Source organism: Hypanus sabinus, chromosome 11, assembly GCF_030144855.1.
Source record: "Hypanus sabinus isolate sHypSab1 chromosome 11, sHypSab1.hap1, whole genome shotgun sequence".
Classification (NCBI taxonomy): domain Eukaryota; kingdom Metazoa; phylum Chordata; class Chondrichthyes; order Myliobatiformes; family Dasyatidae; genus Hypanus; species Hypanus sabinus.
Genome location: NC_082716.1, coordinates 61,386,678 through 61,406,742, shown reverse-complemented (window position 1 = coordinate 61,406,742; position 20,065 = coordinate 61,386,678). Strand labels below are relative to the sequence as shown.

At 38.3% G+C, this 20,065-nt stretch overlaps 1 protein-coding gene across 6 annotated transcripts in view; it reads left to right on the top strand.

Annotated features, from left to right (window-relative positions):
* Window positions 1-19,950, top strand: part of LOC132402015 (phosducin-like) — a 145,703-nt gene extending 125,753 nt beyond the window's left edge. For all 6 annotated transcript variants that reach the window (XM_059984467.1, XM_059984462.1, XM_059984464.1 and 3 more), the window contains 3 exons: window positions 4,120-4,221; window positions 5,663-5,820; window positions 8,752-19,950. In XM_059984467.1, the coding sequence (XP_059840450.1) occupies window positions 4,149-4,221; window positions 5,663-5,820; window positions 8,752-9,279 (759 nt within the window). In that variant the 5' untranslated portion in view covers window positions 4,120-4,148 and the 3' untranslated portion in view covers window positions 9,280-19,950. The remainder of the gene's footprint in view (window positions 1-4,119; window positions 4,222-5,662; window positions 5,821-8,751) is intronic.
* Window positions 19,951-20,065: the final 115 nt, after the last annotated feature.

The window sequence follows — 20,065 nt, the reverse complement described above, 5'->3', positions numbered from 1 at the left end:
AATTGAGCAGAAGTTTTGGAGCTTAATAAGACTTAACATTTAGAAATAAGTTTGCACTGGTCCACATCTTGCTAGCAGTAAAGATGACAAGAATAAGCGCATTTAACCTAATACCAGGATAACTGATAACTGGATAGACTGACCAATATGATGCTCCTGTTGTCACAAATGGTTTTTCCAGCTTATCCCCTGTTGGTCTAATAGCATTAAGTAATCAGTCTTAGTTGTGCAAGATTGTGCTTGCACCTGTTGGTGTAATGGGTATTAAGTGAAAATACATTTACATAGTACCTAAATATTTGATAGTTTTAATGATTTAGAAAAGGTAAAGGAGGTAAAAGGAAGTGTGTGTGTGTTGGGGGGCAGGGGTAAGGGGTTGCATTATTAATCAGGGACAATATCACAAGCTGTATGCAGAGGGGACATCATACAGGACTCATTCACTGTCCACACAGATAGAGCTGAAAAATAAGAAAGGTTCCATCACTCTGATGGAAGTTCGAGTACACTGCAGACTCACAAATGCCTCTGGGACATTGGTGAACAGAAATGCAGAAAGATTAGGGAAAATGCAAAAACATGGCTGTTGTAGTGAGCAACTTCAACATCTCCAATATAGACTCAGACCACATTTCAAGAGGTTTAAATGCAGCAGAACTTGTTAGGTGCATCCAGGAATGTTTTTCAATCAATATGCAGTGGAGGAGCCATATTAGACTTGCTGTTGGGAAATTAACCTGGCCAAGGTGACTGGCTTTCAGTATGGGAAAAGAGAACAGCGACCATAACTCCTTTAAATATGAGTAAGGACGTTGTGGAAGAATATTAAATTGGAACAGGAGAAATTTGGAATCAGGTTTATTATCACTGTATTAAATATGAAAGTTGTTGTTTTGCATCAGTAGTACAGTGCAAAGACATGAATTTAGCCTCAGTTACAAAATAAATACCACAGAAAGAAGAAACCAGCAGGATTCATGGACCTCAGAAATTTGATAGCAGAGGTGAAGAAGCTGTTTCTGAATCATTGAGAATGGGTCTTTGGCCTGCTGTAGCTCCTCCTGTTAGTAGTAACAACAAGGTATCTTTCAGATGGTGAGAGTCCTTAGTAATGGATGACATCTTCTTGAGGCACCTCTGTTAAAGATGTCTTCAATGACAGGGAGGGTTGTGCACATGTTGAAGCTGGCTGAGTCTATGACCCTGTGCAGCCTTACAATCCAGTGCCTTCAATAGCAGTCTGTGAAACAACCAGTTGGTATGTTCTCCACCATAAATCTATAAAAACTTGCAAGACTTTGGTTGCATACTAAATCTCCCCAAATTCCTAACATATTAGTTTTTGGGGAACTTTCTTTATTGCTGAGTCTGTATGTCTGGCCCAGGACAGATTCTCTGAGATGTTGACACCCAGGAACTTGAAGATGCTCACCCCTCAATGAGAACTGGTGTGAGTTCTCCTAATCCCCCCTTTAATGAAGGCCACAATCAATTCCTTGGTCTTGCTCAGGTTGAATATGAGGTTGTTTGTTGTGACACTACTCAACCAGCAAATCTATCTTATTCCTGTATGCCTCCTCACCACCATCTGAGCTCTTCCAGTTGTGTCACCTGCAAAGATATTGATATCATTTGAACTATGCTTAGCCACACAGTCAAGAGAGTAGAGCAGTGAGCTATGCATGCATATTTGAGCTACATCTCAGTTGTCAGGAACTAATGAACTTTATAAAGCTGTTTTTGGGCAAGTCCACATCTGGCATGGAGGGTTTTAAAGATCAGCGATACAAAGTACAGGATGGATTCCTTTCAGGAGGACAAGGATGACAAGAAAAAGAGAGCGTACATAAGATTAGGAAGCTAAAAATCAAATGGAGCCCTCGAGGATTATAAAGCTAGAACTCATGAAGAGAAATAGAACAGCTGGTAGGGGGAACATGAAAAATCTTTGGTAAGTAGGGTTAAAGAAGATCCCAAGGTATTCTATGCATATGTCAAATACAAGAGGATAACTAGCAAGAGGTTTGGACTATTGAAGATTAATGGAGGGAACATGTGCTCAGAGGCAGAGATCCTAAATAAGTAATTTGCATCAGAATTTACTAAGGAGAAGGATTTGGAGGAAAATGAGATCAGTTAAGTTTGGTTTGGTAGGTTTGATTAAGAACACCAAGTCTCCAGGGCCTTTTGGGATATACTCCAGGTTATTCAAAACAGCAAGAAATTAGATTGCTAAGGACTTGATCAAGATCATTCTGCCTTCTTTAGCCACAAGTGAGGCCCTGATGAGCTAGTGATGGAAGAAAGGAATGACAAGGTTATACTGATTGGTTACAATAGGAAGAGCTTCATTGTCAGGAAAATCCATTAATCCTGGTTACCACTTTATTTTGGTCAATCTCTAATTCTTATGTTCATAAAAGTACAGCATGTATTAAATGCTTGTTAGTAACCACAAGAGAGCAAACCTATTCTACTTTCCTCAATGTTCTCTTGTAAGCAGCAATTAAGTTGCTTTCCATGCTTTTCTTTCTAGTCACCATAACTCCACTCACTAAAAGGCCAGTTCACATTTCAGAACAAAGATGTTCCGATGGATCTTCCACCTGTAAAGCTTCTGTTTCTCTTTCCAGTTTTGTTGCCTGACTTGCTAAGTGTTTTCAGCATTTTTGATTTTTACTCATCTTTCTAGTTTAAAAAATCATTCACTCAATACTTTTCATTTCTTGTTGATCACAGGGAATATGGCAAAGGTCCTGTTTATACAAATAAATGGCTTGCTGCCATGTCAGGGAATAGGAATAATGAACTGCACACTGTGGGACTGTGTAGACTTCACTATTTTGAATTATTCCAGTGCATTAAAGTATATAAAATGATTAATGGTTGTGGCAATCAATTACCAGGGGCCTGTAGAGCATAAACCCACCCAGAAAATAATGCTATGTGTTCTGTCCAAGTGCTAAAGCATGCAAGTAACGATAGTTTTTTTGTTCAGCAACACACAAAGTTCATCAATCCTGAAGAAGTGTTTCAGCCTGAAGCATTGCCTAATTATTCCCCTCTGTAGATGCTGCCTGACTTGTTGAGTTATTCCAGCATTTTATGTTTGCTCTGGATTTCCAGCATCTGCTCAGGCCCCCTTTCGGCATGTGAGGAGGTCCAGAGAACATGTTTATTTTTGCCACCTATTTTCTGAGTATGAATCAGTCTATATATTTGCTGAGAAAATGTAGGAGTCACCTGCTGAAGATAAAAAACTTGGAACAAATTTGTTCTGATGGCAGTGGCTGTACAAGATGATGAGAGGCATTGACTGTGTGGATAGCCAGAAGCTTCTCCCAGGGCTGAAATGGCTATCACAAGAGGCATAGTTTTAAGCTGCTTGGAAGTAGGTACAAGGGGAATGTCAGAACTAAGTTTTTCCACACAGAGAATGGTCGGTGGGTGGAATGCACTGCCAGTGAAGGTGGTAGAGGCAGGTACAATAGGACCTTTTAAGAGACTCCTAGATAGGTACATGGAACTTAGAAAAATAGAGGGCTATGCAATAGGGGAATTCTAGACTGCTTCTAGAGCAGGTTACATGGTCAGCACAACATTGTGGGCCAAAGGGCCTGCAATGTGCTGTAGATTTCTAAGTTTCTATGTAACAGGTAGAGTAAATTAGTCTAAAGCTATGGTGGACTATGTGGCAGGGAAGGGTTGGATTGATCTTGGAGTGAGTTAAAGGGTTGGCACGAAGAACCTGTACTGTACTGTAATGTTCTAGTTTCCACCTTTTCATGAACCTCAGTGGTAGCCCATGAAGGCGGCTTGATTTTTAATTTTTCTCAACCATCCGTCTGACACTGCTCCCTCTCAGACAAGGCCAAAAATAGAGAATGTTCAGGAAGTATGCAAACCAGTCTGTTCTGAAAATCATGACCTGTAGTTTCAACACCAACTATTAGAAGGTCTTTCTTTCTCTGGAACATTTTCTTACAAAATCTTATTTTTAAAGGTTCAAAGTCTTAAATTACAGCTCTCTATGAAGAAACATTACATCATAATTTGTATTATATAACTGTATTACCAATAGACATAACTGACCTTGAATTGAAATTGACTGTTTTTCAGATACCTTTCCATTGCACACCTGTCCTAGAATGAACCGTGAACAAAGTTGGGATGAAGATGTGGAACCCGAAGGAAATCTTGAATTATCAGCTTCTAATACAGGTAAATTGGCATGTTCTATAGGGTAATTCCATCACATTGAGCTTAAAGTCATCATGAGTTATGCTGTGGTATGTCCAGTCCTTAAAAAAAATTTAAACCATATCACCAAGTCCAAGTAGGTGGGAAAAACAAATCAACAGTTGAACCACTGAGCTTTCCTTTATTTTTAGTTTCAGAATAACTAAGAGGAGATTGAAAATAAGGGGTTACATATCATTACATTTTAAAGTTATTTTTGACTTCCATATACCAGCTGATCCCTGTAGATGTACTTTGGTTTCTTGTAGAGAAGGTTTTCAATTCACTTGACTCAGGAGTACTAGGCAAATGAACAATGAACCTGTTAGTGCATTTCATGTATTGACTTCAGTGCTCTCACATGATCTCCTTTATTATAGAGCTGTGAATTACATGTGGATATTACCCAAAGAATATAGAATTAAAGTAAATACTCTGAACTCAAAATACTGCATGAAGAAAATTATAACTGTAACTGGTAACCATTTGTTTATCCTAATATAGAGTTGCTTTTCCTGGATTTCATAGCAAAGATATTCTGGTATGCTTTCTCAACCTTTCAATAATTTATTCTTTGCTTGATCTTTCTGTACATACATCCCTTTTAGAAATTAGCTTTCTAAATTACATTGCCCTTTCTCATCCTTCCTATCAAAACTTAACAGTTCAGAATTTTTCATCCACATATTCCACCAGCCTGTCTGTTTCTACTAGGTCTATTGCTATACTCAAATTATTATAATTGGAGATTTTGAATTGCCAAAGTTAGTAAGTTCAGCATGTCTATCTGATGTGTTCTATGTTGCGATAACAGGAACTACAGGGATGAAAATTCATCATCAGGACATGCCCTTTTCTCATTAGTACTATCAGGGAAGAGGTACAAGAGCCTGAAGACACACACACTCAACACTTTAGGAGCAGCTTTTCCTCCTCCACCATCAGATTTCTGAATGGCCCATGAACACTACCTCACTATTTTGCTCACTTTTTGCATTACCTATTTTTAAAATATTCCTTACCATAACATTTTTTAATGTATTGCACTGTACCGCAAAACACATTTCATGACATATGCCAGTGATAATAAACTTAGAATTTAAGGTAAAGCAAATGAAAAGCTTATGTGAACATTATTAGTGCTATTCCTTGACATTTTTCTTTCACATTTCCTCCCTAATTCCCCTGCCACAAGCATACTTGAGGGGTAATTTACAACAGTCAGTTAAGCACAGGTAGCACATGAGGTTGTACTCAAACAAGTGAGTTGAGCAGCAGCATCACTATCTGCTACACCATTTTGCCACTCGGTGCTGGATTTTGTTACTGTATCATACAATTTTTTATAACTACATCAAGGCAATGTTATTCGTAATGTGCACATGTCTAGCACAAAACAACATTAAACCAGTTGCATTTCTAGGTCCAAAAGGAGTGATCAACGACTGGAGGAAATTTAAACTAGAAAGCGAAGACCATGAAATTTCTTCAGATAAAAAGCAACTCCTTAGACAACTGTCATCACCTTACCGCTCTTTTAGTAAGGAGGACAAAGACACTCGAAAGAAATTCAGTCGAAAGGTGAGCAAAAACAGGAAAGATAATCAATTTCAAAGCAAATAAGATTTAAAATTAATTTGATAAACTGAACATAGTATTTGTAGAAGTGGAGAATAAATTTGGTTAAAAAATGCAGAATGCAACACATTCCAAAGAGGAAGGAGGATGAGAGAGTGTACCTACACCAATTACAACATATAGGCAATCAGAATGAAAGGAATCTATATTAATTATATATTAAGGATCTACCACCTTAATAAAGGAGTCGTGCAGACAACTAGGAAGGATTTAGAGGAAGAAATAAGGGAAGTAAACCAGTAGTGACCTCAAGTGCTTTGTGGAGTTTAAATGTTCTTCCTGTGACTGGTTTTCCTTCCTAGGGCTTCAGTTTTCTTTCAGATCCCAAACTCATGCCAGTTAGTAGATTAATATACCAGTGCAAATTATCCCAAGTGAGTAGCTGAGTTGTAGGATAAGGAGGAGTTGGTGGGAATATGAGGAGTGCATAGGAATTAGGAAAATGGGAATGGAATTGCTCTATGAGCCACAATGGACTTGATGACTTGCAATTGTCTCTTTATTAATTCTTAGGAAAATACAGAAATACAGAGCAGCAATTACAGAAAAGAGAGTTCAACTATCTCAAAAACAAAAGGAAGAAATAGAACAAGGAATAATGATTCTATTATTTTGGGGGTCTATTTTCTTAGTACATAAATCCTAGCAAGATAATAATTCTTAAATACAATAATGGGCAGTAAATTAAAATATACTGGAAAATTAAAATCAGCAGAGCTTTTTGTTGATTATGGCATTGTAAGGTTCTAGATTAAGATGAGTAAGATTATTAAAACACCTAGAGATGTAAAACACTAGTGTAACTGACATATGATGAAGAAATTATAATAAGAACAAGGAGTACAACTGGAATAGGCCATTTAACTTTTCAAGGCTAATCTGTCATTTTAATATGATCATAGCAGATTTTTAAAATCAACATCTCTTTTTTTGTAAACACAAAGTACACTGCAGATGCAGTGGTCAAATCAACACGTACAAACAAGCTGGATGAACTCAGCAGGTTGGGCAGCATCCATTGAAATGAGCAGTCAATGTTTCGGGCCGAGACCCTTCGTCAGGACTGAAGAAGGAAGGGGGCAGGGGCCCCATAAAGAATGTGTGGGAAGGGTAGAAAACCAATCAGAGACCACTTCAACTCTGCTTCACATTCCCATTCAGATATGTCCATACATGTCCTCCTCTACTGCCATGATGAGGCCAAACTCAGGTTGGAGGAGCAACACCTCACACCTCATATACCGTCTGGGTAGCCCCTTGGTATGAACATTGAATTCTCCAACTTCCGGTAATTCCCTCCCTCTCCCTTCCCCCATCCCACCTTCACTCTGTCTCCTCTTCTAGCTGCCTATCACCTCTCTCATGATTCTGCCTTCTTCTACTACCCATAGTGCTTTCCCCTTAGATTCCTTCTTCACCTCTCCTGCCTATCCCCTCCCCCACCCTTGATCTTTCCTCTGACTGGTTTTCCACCCTCCCCCTACCTTCTTTATGGGGCCCGTGCCCCCTCCTTTATCAATCCTGACGAAGTGTCTCGGCCCAAAATGCTCATTTCAACGAATGCTGCCTGACCTGCTGAGTTCATCCAACTTGTTTGTATGTGTTGATCTCTTTTTTTGTGTTAACCTTGAATCCTCCAATTCTCTTAATATCTAAAAATCTATAAATCTCTTCCATAAGTATGTTGGGCCAGCTGGTGGCATAGTGGCATCAGCGCTGGACTCCAAAGTGAATGGTCCTGAGTTCGAATCCACGCTTTCCATTTGTGCTGGGTTGAGCATCGAGTTATCAACTCGACCTCGTAAAAAAACTGGAGAATGCTACAGAAACGCCACATGATGAGCAATCACTAAAAAGATCGGTGCAAAAAAGCTTGTCATGACAGCGCCCCGATGACTCCACCAGGAGTTAAGGGCATTCTACTTCTTCATAAGTATGTACAGTAATGGAGCCCCAATAGCCTTCTGGAGGAGTGAATTCCAAATATCCACTCTTGTCTGGAATGAAAAATTTTCTTTCCAACCCTGCCCTAAGAGGGGCCCTTTGTTCAATATAGCCTAGCTAGAGGAAACTGTGTATGTGAGGGTAGATGTGGAGTTGTAAGAACTTCATACTTTGCAATGAGATCACTTCTAATTCTTTTAAACTCCCAAGTATTAAACCTATGTAATCTCTTGTGCTTACTTTATCCTGGTATAACAAACCCTCCATTCAAGGATTCAAAGCAACAAAGCACTCTTCCTTTAGAAGTATATCCTTCAATGAATAAAGAGATCAAGCCTGTATACAATATTCCAATGTTGTTTCATCAATCAGGAACACACTTAGTCTTCACTCTTGCAGTGAAATCCTTTTACCATACAGGCCTATATACAGTTTACTTACTAATTGCTTACTTCATCTCACAGTTAATTTTAAGTAATTCATAGAAAGGGTCCTTGGGAACACAAAACATCTTACACCTCTCACCATTTTAAAAACTACAATCAAGTAGGAAGTTAAGAAAATAAAGCACAATAATGTTTTTTAAAGAATAAATAAATATATTTATATAAATAAAGGGAAATCTTTAAACGAGTAAACATCAATGTACCAGGAAAATGCCACAAACAAGAAATCAAATTATTTGTCACTGTAGATGCTTCAGTGAATTAAATAGTCTTGAATCAAAAAAGAAAAATAAGTATTTTGTACAAACAAAAATCCAGGAAATAGTTTGAAATTCAAGAATGAGCAAGTCAGCACTAAAGTAATTAGACTTTTATTCCTGAATGATACTGATGCCTTAGGCAATTCACAATGAGTTATGTCTTCCCATGATAAATTATCATTCTGTTGCAAAGTTTTTATTTTCTTTTTATCCTTCTGAAACAGATGAGTGTACAAGAATATGAAATGATTCAGGATGAGGAAGATGAAACTTGCCTTCGTAGGTACCGCAAGCAATGCATGCAAGAGATGCACCAGCAGCTAAGCTTTGGACCCCAGTTTGGAATGCTCTATGAGCTTGAAAGTGGGGAACAATTCTTGGAAGTGATTGAAAAGGAATTGAAAAAAACTACAGTGATGGTGAATGTTTACGAGGACAGAGTGAAGGGATGCGAGTCTTTGAACAACTGTTTAACATGCCTTGCTTTGGAATATCCTTTGGTTAAGTTCTGTAAAATAAAGGCCTCTAATACTGGAACTAGTGACCGCTTCTCTGATAATATTCTACCTGCATTACTGGTGTACAAGGCAGGAGAGCTAATTGGCAACTTCCTTCACATTACCGAACAGCTCGGTGAAGAATTTTTTGCAGTGGATCTTGAAACTTTCCTAAATGAATATGGCCTTTTGCCAGAAAGAGAATTCACTGCTTGTGAAAATGCCAGTGATGGCAGTGATGTAGATATTGAATGAATGTTAATACAGTGGAGCCCATAACACACAAGTCCCAGGTACATAAAAGCTTAAAAACTTTATGCACATTTTGATGCATACTTGCAATAATATTCCAAAGCCTCTGTAATTCACTGATTGCTATATGTGGATTTACTAGTATACATACTAACCTATTAGAAGGAACAGATTATAGTTAATTGATTTACTGTTGTGCAGTATAATCTGAGCTTCTGCATACACATTCCCACAGAGGCTTGATTTTCCAATACTACAAAGAAAGATCAGCATGGTAATGTAATGGTTAGCACAACACTCCACATTATCAGTGACCTTGGTTCAATTCCTGCTGCTTTCTGTAAGGAGTTTGTACATTCTCTCCATGACTATGATGGTTTCCTCTGGGTGCTCCAGTTTTCTCCCACAGTCCAAAGACGTACCATTCATAGGTTAATCAATTATTGTAAATTGTCCCAGTATTAGGCTAGGATTAAATTGGGGATTGCTGAGTCACTTGAAGGCCTAGAAAGGACTACTCTATCTTGATAATTAAATAAATAAATCCTTAGCTTTTTATAGTTAATGACAGCATCCTACATCTACCTTGGGTAGAAAATTCTGAAGATTCACAACTCTGGAAGAAGATAATTACTTCTCATTTTCATCAGTCTTTTATCTTTAGATTATGTCCACATGCATTCTTGGCTTTTCCTTTACTTCACTCTCATAAATAAAAAGAAAATTAATTATTATGCATTGCACATTAACTGTTACAATACTGTTATTCCACAAAACATTCCAGGATCTAGAGTAAACTCTACTGAGTCTGCTCTGCCACTAAGTATGATCAGACAAGTACCTCTTTCAACCCTCTCTCTGTACCTTTCTTGTGAAAGCCCATATTATAAAACTTCGGTTAACAAAATAAAATCTTTAAAATTGAGTGCAGAGCTCTATCTATGACTTGACCATTAAGTTGTTGCACAACTTGTTCATTGCTTCCTTGTTTACATTTCAGATATACTGTGGAGTTTTGATGGGAAAAACTCTACAGTGAACCACAATGGAAAATTTTAATAACAGTTTGTTATTTTAGACTACAACACTGTCAGGAAAGCTTCAGGAATTCATGAATGAGTGAGGGTAGAAATCTATCTTTGACAAATCGCATAAAATTATTCTCAGCTACAGAACCTGATATTTAATTCCACTGACTCCAACAGAATTAAATAATTAAAGGTTGCTATATTGAGTCGTAAATCCCTTATCCATTAGCTTACCCCATTGCCTAAGGTACATTTCTAGCCCTTGGTTCCATCAATGAAAATTTGAATTTGATATATAGGAACATCTTGTCCTTTAGAAAAATAAAGGGTCAAAAGGTAGAAATGGACTTCACTGTATTGGTCAGTATTAACTAAGTATAGCCTTTGTTCTACTCCCCCACCAACACCCCCCCCAAAAAAAAACTCCATTGCTTTCTCTGTAAACTATTCACAAATGTCATTTAAGAAATAGGATACAGCGCCCTTGTTTAAATGATTTTATAGAAACCTGTATGAATAGACCTAAGAATAATTAAATGTTACTATATATTTTAATACATGTGGAATTGCTTTAGAGAAATTCAGTTAACATCAATGTATTAGTAAGTTGAAATAAATTGAAATAGTAAATAAATGAGAAACATTTCATACATAATCTGAGGACATTGACAGTAGATATCTTTGATCTAGTGCTAAGATCCACTCTACAGATATCTACTATAAAACAGCCATATTTTTGTTGCAAATGGTGTCCCACCCTGTACATTTCCAAACATTTCTCATTTTTATGTTGTATAATATAATTTTATTATAGAAAATATTGTGTTTTTTGTTCATTAAAGGCTTCAAATTACAATAGCAATATAATAAAGATGAAGTCTTTAGCTATACATGCCTGAAACGTCTGTTCCAAAAAATACTTAATAGTGATAAAGCAATATAACATGGCTTCATACTATACAGGAAATTATGAGAAAACTAGTTACCTGAATTCATACCAGTAATCTAGTTCTGGGGGCACAGATTACTTGAATGCAAGACTGTAATTCTTCCACATCATGATATTTGAAAGAGCATCAAGTAATAAAAGTGGACTCAGGTTAACTGGGTAATCTGTTAATTGGGGCAGCCGCTTATTTGGGACAGCTCTTAAGAACAAAAACTGAGAAAATAGCCAGGACACTATGCAGCTTAATTGGGACAGGAGACTGTTGCTGAATAGTTTCTAACTAGCGTCAGTCCTGTGAACTTGTGCAGCCATTGGATACCACACTGTACTTAAGAGTGAACAGTTTTTAAATAACATTAATTGCGTGTGTTGTGTTCAAAAAGCTGACTTTTGTCACTGATAGTTGGCAAGAAATAAGCAGCCAGACAATACAGACTGTTTTGCTCACTGTGGTTTTAAGCATCAGGCTTAGAGATGCCAGAAATGGCCTGGAGTGAAAATGAAACAATTTTACAACTTCCACAAGTTAGGAACCAAGGAGAATTTGAAGGTATCAACAATCATCAAAAGCATTGTATGAAGGAGATAGTCTACTATCTGCACTAAGTGTCTGTGCTGACTTTGTTTATTTGCAGTCTATCAAAAGAACATGGCAGCATACACTGGATCAATTCCTCCATCGATGACCATTAGGAACTAATACAGTTTTATAGTACTGTTGTGGTATTGGTAGTGTTCTAATTTGCCCTGCCATTTTAAATACACTAATTATTGCTCAGTTGTACAGTAGTTATTTTTTATAACTTTTTAAACTATTTCCAAGAAACCTCAGCTAATTAGTGCAACCACTTACTTGGCCAAAATGTACTGGTCCCGATGTGGCCTAATTAACCAGAATCCACTGTATTTAGTCTACAGCAGAGGAGACTATGCTCTCACCAACGATTTAGATAGTGGAATTGATGCCTTTATGGCAAAGTTTGCGGCTGATATGAAGATGAGTGGAGGGGTTGGTAGTGCTGAGCAAGCAATACAATTGCAGCAGACTCTTACAAATTGGAACAATGGGCAAAAAAGTGTCTGATAGGATAGTGTTGGGAAATGAACAACAGTGCAGACTATTACCTAGGGAGGTGCAATTGAACTTAGGAGTCTTTATGCAAGACTCCGAGGTGGTTAATTCACAGGTTGAGTCTATGGTAAAGGCGGCAAATGCAATGTTGGCACTTATTTCAAGGGGAATAGAATATTAAAACAAGGAGATAATGCTGAAGCTTTGTAAAACACTAGTCAGGCCACACTTGGGAGTATTGTTAACAGGTTTAGGCCCCTTCTCTCAGAAACGATGTATTATCATTGGAGAGAATCCCAAGGAGGTTCATGAGGATGATTCCAGGAATGAAGGGGTTAACATATGAGCAGAGTTTGGCAGCTTTGGGCCTGTACTCACTGGAATTTAAAAGAATGCATGGGGATCTCATTGAAACCTCAAGGATAGGCAGGTAGGTAGAGGGGGTGGTGTGACTTTAATGGTAAGAAATTATATTAAATCATTAGAAAGAGTTGACATAGGATTGGAAGGTACAGAATCTTTATGGGTTGAGCAAAGAAATCGCAAGGGTAAAAGGACCCTGATTGCAGTTATCTACAGGCCTCCAAGCAGCTGCAGTGATGTGGACTACAAATTACAACAGGAAATAGAAAAGGCTTGCCAGAAGGGCAGAGTTATGATAATTGTAGGGGATTTTAACATGTGAGTGGATTGGGAAAATCAGGTCGGCACTGGATCTCGAGAGAGAATTTGAAGAATGTCTACGAGATGGCTTTTTAGAATAGGTTGTTGTTGAGCCCACTAGGGAATTGGCTGTACTGGACTGGGTATTGTGTAATGAACCAGAAATGATTAGAGAGATGGAAGTGAAAGAACCCTTAGGAGGCAGTGATCACAACATGATTGAGTTCACTGTGAAATTTGAGAAAGAGAAGCCGAAATCCGATGTGTCAATATTTCAGTGGAGTAAAGGAAATTACAGTGGCATGAGAGAGGAACTGGCCAAGGTTGACTGGAAAGAGACACTAGTGGGAAAGACGGCAGAGCAGCAGTGGCTGGAGTTTATGCGAGAAGTGAGGAAGGTGCAAGACAGATATATTCCAAAGAAGAAATTTTCGAATGGAAAAAGGATGCAACTGTGGCTGACAAGAGAAGTCAAAGCCAAAGTAAAAGCAAAGCAGAGGGCATACAAGGAAGCAAAATTTAGTGGGAAGACAGAAGATTGGGAAGTTTTTAAAAGCTGACAAAAGGAAACTAAGAAGGTCATTAAGAGGGAAAAGATGAATTATGAAAGGAAGCTAGCAAATAATATCAAAGAGGATACTAAAAGCTTTTTCAAGTATATAAAGAGTAAAAGACAAGTGAGAGTAGATATAGGACTGATAGAAAATGATGCTGGAGAAATTGTAATGGGAGATAAGAGATGGTGGAGGAACTGAATGAGTATTTTGCATCAGTCTTCACTGAGGAAGACATCAGCAATATACCGGACATTCAAGGGTGTCAGGGAAGAGAAATATGCGCAGTCACAATTACGAGAGAAAGTACTCAGGAAGCTGAATAGTCTAAGGGTAGATAAATCTCCTGGACCAGATAGAATGCACCCTCATGTTCTGAAGGAAGTAGCAGTGGAGTTTGCACAGGCATTAGCAATGATCTTTCAAAAGTCAATTGATTCTGGCCTGGTTTCGGAGGACTGGAAGATAGCAAATTTCACTCTGCTATTTAGGAAGGGGGCAAGGAAGCAAAAAGGAAATTATAGACCTGTTAGTTTGACATCGGTGGTTGGGAAGTTGTTGGAGTTGATTGTCAAGGTTGAGGTTACGGAGTACCTGGAGGCATATGACAAGATAGGCAGAACTCAGCATGGTTTCCTTAAAGAAAATCCTGCCTGACAAACCTAGTGCAATTTTTTGAGGAAATTACAAGTAGGTTTGACAAGGGAGATGCAGTGGATGTTGAATTTTCAGAAGGCCTTTGACAAGGTGCCACACTTGAGGCTGCTAAACAAGATAAGAATCCATGGAATTATGGGAAAGTTACATACATGGATATAGTGTTGGTTGATTGGCACGAAAAAGAGAGTGGGAATAAAGGGATCCCATTCTGGTTGGCTGCCGGTTACCAGCGGTGTTCCACAGGGGTCCATGTTGGGGCTGCTTCTTTTTACGTTGTATATCAACGATTTGGATTATGGAATAGATGGCTTTGTGGCTAAGTTTGCTGATGATACAGAGATAGGTGGAGGGGCCGGTAGTGCTGAGGAAACAGAGTCTGCAGAGAGACTTGGATAGATTGGGGGAATGGGCAAAGAAGTGGCAAATGAATTACAGTGTTGGAAAGTGTATGGTCATGCACTTTGGTAGAAGAAATAAATAGGTTGACTATTATTTAAATAGGGAGAGAATTCAAAGTTCTGAGATGCAACGGGACTTTGGAGTCCTCGTGCAGGATACCCTTAAGGTTAACCTCCAGGTTGAGTTGGTGGTGAAGGCGGCGAATGCAACGTTGGCATTCATTTCTAGAGGAATAGAGTGTAGGAGCAGGAATGTGATGTTGAGGCTCTATAAGGCACTGGTAAGACCTCACTTGGAATACTGTGATATGCTGACAATGGAGAGGGTTCAGAGAAGATTCACTAGAATGATTCCAGGAATGAGAGGGTTAATATATGAGGAACGTTTGACCACTCTTGGACTGTACTCCTTGGCGTTTAGGAGAATTGGTGGAGGGGACCTCATAGAAACATTTTGAATGCTGAAAGGCATGGACAGAGTGGATGTGGCAAAGTTGTTTCCCATGGTGGGAGAGTCTAGTATGAGAGGACATGACTTGAGGATTGCAGGGTACCCATTCAGAACAGAGATGCGAAAATATTTTTTTAGCCAGAGGGTGGTGAATCTATGGAATTTGTTGCCACGGGCAGCAGTGGAGGCCAAGTCATTGGGTGTATTTAAGGCAGAGCTTGATAAGTATCTGAGTAGTCAGGGCATCAAAGGTTATGGAGAGAAGTGGGGGAAATGGGACTAAAGGGGAGATTGGATCAGTTCATGATGAAATGGCGGAGCAGACTCGATGGGCTGAATGGCCAACGTCTGCTCTTTTGTCTTATGGAAACCTACCAAATGTTGAAAGGACTAGATAAGGTGGATGTGGAGAGAATGTTTCCTCTGGTGGGGCATCTAGAACTAGAGGATATAGTCTCAAAATTGAGGGGCAACCTTTTAGAACAGAAATAAGAGAAGTAATTTTTTTATTAGCCAAAGAATGGTGAATCTATGGAATGCCCTGCCACAGAATGAGGCCAAGTCCATGGGTATATTTAAAGTTGAAATTGACTGGTCAGTGTCAAGGGATATGGTGAGAAGGCAAGTGTATGGGGTTGAATGGGATTTGGGTTCAGCCATAATAAAATGGCGGAGTGGAATCAATGGGCTGATTGTCCTAAATCTGCTCTTATGTCTTATGAAGAGAAAATCCAGCCCTATTGCCTAATTCAAATCAGTAATGCAGAAAATAATTGTAATCTAGAAATACTCCTTCAGATCTTAGAACATACAGATAGAATGCTGATCAGAGATAAAACACTTTTTTTAAAATCATCAGGAAAGTTTTGTCTCTGAAATTTATGGAACAGAAAAGTTGAAGAAGAGACACTCAATATCACAAAAGATTCTCCTAATAGGACCAGGGAAAGATATTTTTACATTTCTATAAACCTGTAACAAGAGGTCATTAATACATTTCATATCACATAAGATTGCAGGTGGATTGAATGTTCCACAGAAATAATAACATAATTAATCCATAATAGTTTGTAAAATAAAAATAGTCACAAAATGTAAAAGGCCAATTTAGATGGATATAGAGAGAAGTGGAAAGAGACGTTAAATGAAAAGGTTCTTTCAGAGAACCCGTTGAAAAACATCTTCAGTGAAGATGTAAGCTTCTACTTTGTTTGCAAACAGATTGAGTGCACGGACATGAATGGTTGCATGTGGATGTGCTTTAACAGGATTTTGTGTATTTCTATGGAATTTGGAAATGGATAATCAAAGGAAACCATCTGAAAATGAGATTATGTACACCAAATAATGGTGCACCTTAGTAATCTCTACTTTTCAAGGTTAATGGAGTTGCATTAGTGTCAAGCCTGTGATGATACAAATATGAGGCCAAAATTCCACGAAGAAATCAAAATAAAATACATCTTTAGGATTAGGCACTAAACTTGTGTTCTCATATCCTATTCTAATATTTTGAATAACTGTTTAATTATTCCACATATCATGACCAATTTTATCCTTTAGTCAACATTGTTGAAACTTTTGGTTATTTGGTCAATAGTTGTTCACATAAACATGGTATATCCAAACTAGATGCCACATAATCCACTACTGCTTTTAGCTGGCCAGAAAATGCTTCATCTACCTTTAAATTTGGTAGCAAACTCAGTCTAATGATCAATATTAATCTTTGTTCTCCTGAATGCATCAGAGACATTAACAGCCCGTACTAGGCATCCTCTCCACATCTACCTATCTAGGCCTTTCAATATTAGGGAGATCTCTTAGGCTATATGAGCAACAGCAATCTTGCTCCTCCTGAATGCATCAATGATATAACAACCTGCATTAGGCACTGCAAAGCATAACACAAACTTTCCTTTCACAAGATCTTTCAAATTAATTGACAAGAGAACCCAATGACATCATCATCTTCCAGGCCAACATTTCCAGCATTGAAAATTTACTAATGCTTAACTTGCCCAAATGTAACAAACACTCTGGAGATAAAATTAATAGGAGCCAATTTTCATCCAATTTAGTTAACAGTGAACTTACTGCTGACTTCAGATGTGAAAAAAAACATTGCTTTAGATTGATTTACAACTCCTAGATGAAGGTCCTCTAAAGTGATCTGGCCTCAGCAAAATAAACAATCTTCTGGAAGAAAGAAATCTTATCTTGTGTATACACAATTATTCATGTGAATAATCCACAGCTTCCCAATGATTCACTAAATAAATCCTCTCTCTTCCTTGGCAGTGTACAGAAATCCAATGAGAATGGTGCCCTTCTTGTACTAATTGTCCTTACTTGTCTTAAAGGACCTCCTGGTCCCTTGGGAATTGTACTGCAGTAATCCCTTAAGGTTAACTTCCAGGTTGAGTTGGTAGTAAGGAAAGCAATGCAATGTTAGCATTCATTTTGATAGGATTAGAATATAAAAGCAAGGATATAAAGCTGAGGCTTTATAAGGCATTGGTCAGACAGCATTTTAAGTACTGTCAGCAGTTTTGGTCCTCTGTATATAAAAAAAAAGGATGTGCTGGTATTGGAGAGCATCCAGGAGATGGTTCAAGAGAATTATCCTGGGAATAATGGGTTAACATATGATGGCTCTGGGCCTGTACTCATTAGAATTTAGAAGGATGATGGTGATCTCATTGAAATCTATCGAATTCTGGAATGCCTAAAAGTGGATGTGAACGTGTTTTGAATAGAGGGCGAGTCTAGTACCAGAGGGTACAGCCTCAGAATACAAAGATGTCCTCTTAAGAACAGAGATGAGGAGGAATTTCTTTAGCCAGAGGGTGGTGAATCTATGGAATTCATTGCCACAGATGGCAGTAAAGGCAAGTTGTTGGGTATAATTAAAGCAGAGGTTGATAGGCTCTTGATTAGTAATGCCATTAAAAGTTATGGAAAAAGGCAGGAGAAATGGGTTAAGAGGGATAATAAATCAGTCACCATGGTACAGCAGAGCAGTCTTGATGATGGCCTGAATGGCCTAATTTTGGTCCTATATCTATGGTTTTATTTTCCTTTGGTCCAAATCTACAGATTGCCACTAGTGGAATGGAAATCTTCAGAAGCAACTCACTGCCTGCTAGCAGAACCACAGCTAATTTGAATTTTGTAACCTTATTCTACCATGCGAAAGCAGCAAATGAGTAGACTATTATATCTATAATAAACAATACCTGCCTAATTAACACATTTCTGTCTCAAATTTAAACATCTGCACACATAAAGAAAATACCCACAAATTTAGCAACCTCAAGACTCAAGCACTAGAGGCACATTTGTACCTAGGAAGCTTTGGACATATTCCCTTCAAGCGGTGCACAAAAAAAAGGACTACACAAAGGAATTTTGAAGCTATAGAATTTACAGGTGAGCGTTGAAGTATACAGCAGGATATAGATCAGTTGGAGAGATGAGCGGAAAAATGGCAGATTGAGTTTAATCTGAACAAGAGTGAGAAGGTACATTTTCGAAGGTTAAGTTTAAGAGGACAGTAAGTAGTAAACGGCAGGATTCTTAGGAGCACTTAGAGGAGAGATTGGAATGCAAGTCCATAACTTTTTGAAAGGGGGTACACAAATATATAGGGTGGTAGAGAAGGCATATGACATGTGTACTTTCCTCAGTTGGTGTGATGAATATAAAAGTCATGAGGTCATGTTGCAAAATTGGCCCAGCCACATTTGGAATCTCGTGTGTGGTTCTGGACATCACATTAAAGGAAGGATATGGAAGCTTTGGAGTGGGTTCAGAATAGGTTTGCTAGAACGTTGCATGCTCTACAGAGCATTAGCTATAAGGAGGGTTTGGATAAACTTAATTATTCCTCATTGGAGCACTAAAAGCTTGGTGAAACCTGACAGAAGCACAGAAAATTATGAGAAACATAGACTGGGTAGATAGTCAGAATCTTACTCCCAGATTGGAAATATCAATTAATGAAGGGCAAAACTTTAAGGTGAAGGGGAAGGAGATGGGTGGTATGCGGTGGAAATATTCCAGGTACCCACCACTTTCTGTGAAATTAAGAACTTGTTCAGTACATTTCATTTCTCATTTTAAATATATGCCCTCTAGACATTTCAACCCTGGGAAATGGAAACTGGATGTCTGTCTATGCTTCTCATAAACTTAAAAACCTCTACCAGGTCTCCCCTCAACCCCTGCCATTCCATAGAAAGCAGCACAAGTTTGTCTAATCTCTCCTTATAGTACCTGCCTTCTAATCTAGAAGGCATCTTGGTAAACTTTCTCTGTAACCCCTTTCATTGCCTCCACATCCTTATAATGTGGCAATCAGAAATGAATGCATCCTTTAGATGCATATTTAATAGTTTTATAAAGCTGCACTTTAACTTACTGACTCTTGAACTTGGTGCCTTTACTAATAAAGGAAAGTATGCTGTCTGCCTTCTTTACCATTCTATCAACCTGTGCAGTCACTTTCAGAGAGCTATAAACTAGGACCCCAACATTCTTCTGTACATTAACACTCTTAAGGGTCTTGCCATTAATTGTTTACTGTCTCTTTACACCTGCTCTCTTGAAATGTAACACTTTATATTGGCTGGATTAAACTCCATCAGCAATTCACCACCCATATCTGCAACTGATCTACATCCTATTTTCTACACTATCCATATTGCCAATGATCTTAGTATCATCTGCAAGCCTACCAACCCACCCATCCACTATTCAAGTCACTATTATACATCATCATGTACAGCAGAGGTCTTAGAACTCTGTCCCTTGCAGACACCACGGGACACAGATCTAAGTTGTATCGCCACCACCCTCTGATTTTTAATTTTGAATCCAAACAGTCAAGTCACCATGGATCTCTTACTTGCTAAAAAGTCTAGAATCTTGCAACCTCACAAAAATGTGTAAGATTATAATCAGAAAGAGTTAGAAACAAATGATTTGTTTACACTGAAATCATAATTCTCCA